This window comes from Agelaius tricolor, unplaced genomic scaffold (assembly GCF_023055355.1).
Source record: "Agelaius tricolor isolate 1412-34295 unplaced genomic scaffold, bAgeTri1.0.p SCAF_5, whole genome shotgun sequence".
In the NCBI taxonomy this organism is placed as follows: domain Eukaryota; kingdom Metazoa; phylum Chordata; class Aves; order Passeriformes; family Icteridae; genus Agelaius; species Agelaius tricolor.
Window position 1 is genome coordinate 5,891,796 of NW_027269265.1, and position 4,901 is coordinate 5,896,696.

Here is a 4,901-nt window from a genome sequence, read left to right on the forward strand (position 1 = left end):
TATTGAAAGCTTTTCCATCCCGCTAGCTGTGAGCCTCACATAAATGATGTAAATGGCTCGAAGGGTTTTTTTCAAGTGAACTGTGTAGATCTGTGAAAATAATATCAGGGTTTTCCGTCAGAATGAGCTTAGCACTGTACTGAGGCGTACCATAATCTGACCCGACACCTCCGACCATCTGCGCTATCTATCTGCCTTCTGATTTACCAAATCTTCACAAGCAAAAGACAAATTGTACTTGATACTAAAGAAAAGACGGCAAGCCTCAGTCCAGCTCCATTTCTGCAGAGAAATGATTGGAGAAAATGTAAATCTGTTTAATTTCGGTCTACAGGCAACTAGCAAAAGAGCTTTCTTAAAGAAGGGAAGAAAGGAAAACATAAACAATAGGGAAAAAATAATAAGGGGGGGCGGGAAGAAACAATAACAAGATATCAAATTAAGAAGGGATTTTTTTGACAAGCATACTAGGAAAAAAAAATACATTGCAAAGAGCAGAGGGGAGAACATATTGAACTTAATTCAAAATATATGCTGCCTTTCCGAGCATGGTCCCTAATTCCCGGGAAGAAATTACCACTGAGCAGCTATTTGTAGAATAAAGAGTGGCTTCTTGATCATCCGCCCGTTCTCTACGGAAAATAAATCGTATCCTCGCAGCTCAGAAAGAGATTTCATCCCACCCTGAGACGTCTGGAGTTGGCCCCGCTCCTCCGAAGGGGCGGCCGGGGCTCACCTCGCACCCAGCCCCGCGATCGCTCTCTCGGGGCACCGAGGGGGGAAAAAACCCACGGGGAATGATTGCTACAAGGTGATCAATATTTCAAAAGATTCCCGAAATCTGCTTTAAGTCGCTTTCCTGACCTACAAATGACTTCTCACTCCTCGCGACTATTCTCGGCGTCTATTCAGGACCATTCAGCCGAAAACAATAAGGGTTTAAATGTTAAAAAAAAAAATTAAAAAACAGCGCTTTGGTTGAACGGGAAAGGGCGCTGGGCTCTTTGCAGATAATTCCTCGTCTTAACCAAAATGGGAAGTCACCTACAGGGGGAAAGGGGAGTTTTTCCCTAAGTCTCGGCTGTTCCTGCGGTGCTCCCGCTGCATCCATTGTCAGTGACACTCCCAGCATCACTGTCACTGTTACGCAGACAATCTTTTTATCTGATTTCTCAGCTCTGCCTTGTCCCCCTCTCCGCCCGCGGGTGCGAGGAGCTCTGTGCGAGCATCACCGGGCCGGACCCCGCAGCTTTACCGGGGAGGATGTGGGGGTCCCGGCCGTCCTATCGTTGGGACCGCTCCCTCCACCCTGGACCGGGAGCCGCCTTCCCTCCCTCAGCCTGCCCTGCCCGGGGCGGCCGGGCGGCTCTGCCCTGCCCGGGTCGGCGGGGCAGGGCGGCGGGGTCGCGGTGCCCGGGGAGCGGCCGCGGCGCCGCGGGGAGCGGGGCGGGGAGCGGGGCGGGCAGCGGGGCGGTGCGGGGCCTTCCGCCGTGATTGGCAGCGGCTGACAGTGAGTGGCAGCCCCGCCATGGAAACCCGGGAGCCAATCTGCCGAGCCCGCAGCAAATCAGCCGCTCCCGCAGCAGCGCGGCGGCGGCGGCGGGGAGCTGCGCTTGTGCCTTTTCTGGTTTCATTTTTTTCTTCTTCTCTTTTCCTCTTTTTTTTTTTTTTTTTTTCCCTTCACTCCCTCCCCCCCCGCCCGCCCTCCCTCCCCGCTCCATCCTCCTCCGCCTCGCCCCTGCCCACCGCCCCCAGTCGCCGGAGCTGCCGAGCGGTCCCCATCGCCTCTCCGCCCTCCGCCGTCCCCCCCGCGGCAGCTCCGCCGGCACCGGCGGAGGCAGCAGCGGAGCGAGGGGCGGCCCGGGGCCGCTGCCCCTTCCCCGCCGCGGGGCTGTGCGCGGTGGCGGCGGGCATCGCCGAGGGTGCGCGGAGCAGGGACCGGAGCCCGGCGCCGCCTCCATGTTCCAGCTGCCCATCCTCAATTTCAGCCCGCAGCAGGTGGCCGGGGTATGCGAGACCCTGGAGGAGAGCGGGGACATCGAGCGCCTGGGGCGCTTCCTCTGGTCCCTGCCCGTGGCCCCCGCGGCCTGCGAGGCGCTCAACAAGAACGAGTCGGTGCTGAGAGCCCGGGCCATCGTGGCCTTCCACACGGGGAACTACCGGGAGCTCTACCACATCCTGGAGAACCACAAGTTCACCAAGGAGTCCCACGCCAAACTGCAAGCCCTCTGGCTGGAAGCGCACTACCAGGAGGCGGAGAAGCTGCGGGGCCGACCCCTGGGGCCGGTGGACAAGTACCGGGTGAGGAAGAAGTTCCCGCTGCCGCGCACCATCTGGGACGGCGAGCAGAAGACACATTGCTTCAAGGAGCGGACGAGGCATTTGCTGCGGGAGTGGTACCTGCAGGACCCTTACCCCAACCCCAGCAAAAAGCGGGAACTGGCTCAGGCCACGGGACTTACCCCCACGCAAGTGGGCAACTGGTTCAAAAACCGCAGGCAAAGGGACAGGGCAGCAGCCGCTAAGAACAGGTAAGGTGCCGCCCGTCCCGTCGGGACACAGGCTCCCCTTAGCGAGGCTTCGCCCCCGCCCGCCGGGGCCGGAGCCTGCGGGGAGGCCGTGCGGGACTGCCGGCGGAGGATGGGGGAAACGATCCCGGGAGAGTTCTCCCCGGGAAATGCAGCGAGATAAAGCAGGAGCAGCGGGAAAATATTAAGGCTTTTTAATTACTTCGATTTAATAGGGGAGGATCCCCGCCCTGGGCTCCCTCTTGGCTGCCCTGTGGGGGAGCGGGAAAAGGGACGCCTGGAGTCACCGGCTGGAGCTGGTGGCAGAAGGGCCATGTTCAGGGGCTGAGCGGAGACAAAGCCCCTCCAAAGTTTTGCCCGGACATATAAATACTGGTTTGAGATATGTCCATCCTGAGAAGAGCCAGCCATGCCCTCTGCGGGCCCTGCCACAGCCGCCGTGCCCTGCTCCTCCACTGGAGCCATCCGGGAACATTCCTCGGGATATTGTTCTTGTTTCTATTATATACATAAATATATATAATAGAAATACAACGTGAAAATAGATATATAATTTTAAAATATATATGTTACAGAACAAAATCACTCTAAATGAGCAGTGTTATCCCAGCACTAGTGACACAAGCAGGTGCCCCGGCAAGCACCCCGGCAAGGGGAGGGAGCAGAGTTCCCCCTTTATCTCCTGCTCAGGATCCCGGGGTGGGGAAAACTCCCCTTGTCATCCTTCAGCCGGGCTGTCACACGTCGGGGACGTGGGTGCTGTCACCCGGAGCCCTTTTTTATGGGCTAAGGGAAGATGTAAGGCCTACTGGACGGGAGACACGGCCCGGGAGCTGCTGCAGGGCATTACTGACCCCTAAGATGAGGCCCGCTTTGGGGGCAGGCTGCGGAGGAGGGGGACAACTTTCCCCTGGGTGTGCCAGCCGAGGAGCAGGTCTGACCCTGGGGTGGGCCCCCTGTTTTTCAGACAGAGCTGAGGAACCGGGTGCCCAGCCAGCTCCTCCTCTCTCCTATCGCTGATATAAGCGGTGAGAGCCGGGGCAGCGGTCGGGGGAGCCCCCGGGGGGACACGGGGGGTGCGGAGGGCGGGCGGTGATGCTGTGTGTGCCGGTTCCTTGCAGGCTACAGCAGCAGGTCCTAACGCAGGGCTCGGTGCGCTCGCTGCAAGCGGAGGAGGAGAGCGGCGGGGAGGCGGTGGGGGCCGCCTCCAGCCCCGCAGCCAGCCTCTCCAGCAAAGCGGCCACCTCCGCCATCTCCATCACATCCAGCGACAGTGAATGTGACATCTGACACCACCGCCATGGCAGAGCGGGCAGAGAGGGAGGCCCGGCTCAGCGGTGCCTCGGACGCGGCCGGAGCAGCAGCGGGGCTGGCGGTGCCGAACGCGGGGTACGGGGCGCTCCCCGCCCGCGCCTCCCTCCCAGCCCCGCCGCAGACTGCATTAAAAAACGTCATTAAAATCGTTGTCGCCTTTATTTCGAAGGATTTGCAGAATTGATGCCTAAAAAGAAATAATTAAAGAAAGCCCAGAAAACGTAAAAAAAAAAAAAAAATCAAGAAACCGAATGCCAAGTTGCAAAATGTCTGAGCCCCCGCCCTTATCCCGCGGGGTTGTTTCATGTTGAAAAGACGCTGTTCTTTTGGTTGGGTTTTGCTTTACTTTAAAGGGTTTTATATATATATATATATATAATGTTTATTTACTTATTTAAGGGATTGCTATGGTAGATTTTTTTTCTATTATTATTATTAATTATTATTATTTTTGGCTTGTTCTCTATGTGCACAGGTGACTTGTAGAGCATGTGCAGGACGAAACTGTATGAAGCAGCCTAAAACCATAATAAAATATTTGGTGAACGACCCTCGCATCTGCTTTGAAATGACGGTGTCGGTCTCAAGCCCGCCAGTTTACGCAGAGCAGATCTCCGAGGCCACGGGTATTTCAGCAGCAGCTCGGCAGGAACCGAACTGGCCGGTCCCCGGGACCGGGGCTGATGTTTTTGCCAGGCAGGGAGCTGGGAGGAGCCGGGATGAGGCGAGAGGAGCGGGAGCGGGGCTGGCGGGGGATGCGGGTGCCCGAGGAAGGGAAGGAGGCGGCATCGCCGCTGCTTCCTCTCTCCCAAGGGCTGGAGCGCTGGGGATTATCGGAGGCGAATTTTCTGAGAGGAACGAGGGGAAGAAAAAGAAAAAAAATAATAATATTACGGAGAGGAATGGTTGGGGCACAGCCCCGCCGGGGAAACTAAGCTTCCTCCCTCCCCTGGCAAAGGCGAGGAGAAAATGGAGAATTAACAGTTCTCCAAACCAGTGAAAGGCCAAAACGGGGAGCTAAATTACCCCAAATCGTGACCTCTGCGATGTGCCCGTGGC

The 4,901-nt window shown here is 57.3% G+C and overlaps 1 protein-coding gene across 1 annotated transcript; it reads left to right on the plus strand.

Annotated features, from left to right (window-relative positions):
* Nucleotides 1–1,564: 1,564 nt before the first annotated feature.
* On the plus strand, nucleotides 1,565–4,391 carry SIX6 (SIX homeobox 6). The gene is made up of 2 exons (XM_071428397.1): nucleotides 1,565–2,531; nucleotides 3,650–4,391. Exons 1-2 carry the CDS (start codon nucleotides 1,960–1,962, stop codon nucleotides 3,816–3,818), a joined length of 741 nt encoding a protein of 246 aa, XP_071284498.1. The 5' UTR covers nucleotides 1,565–1,959; the 3' UTR covers nucleotides 3,819–4,391.
* Nucleotides 4,392–4,901: the final 510 nt, after the last annotated feature.

Bases quoted from the DNA above. Each gene is read 5' to 3' on its own strand.
- SIX6 (XM_071428397.1), top strand. From the start codon at position 1,960: ATGTTCCAGCTGCCCATCCTCAATTTCAGCCCGCAGCAGGTGGCCGGG. The intron at 2,532-3,649 runs GTAAGGTGCCGC...GGTTCCTTGCAG, and splicing joins GCAGCAGCCGCTAAGAACAG to GCTACAGCAGCAGGTCCTAA.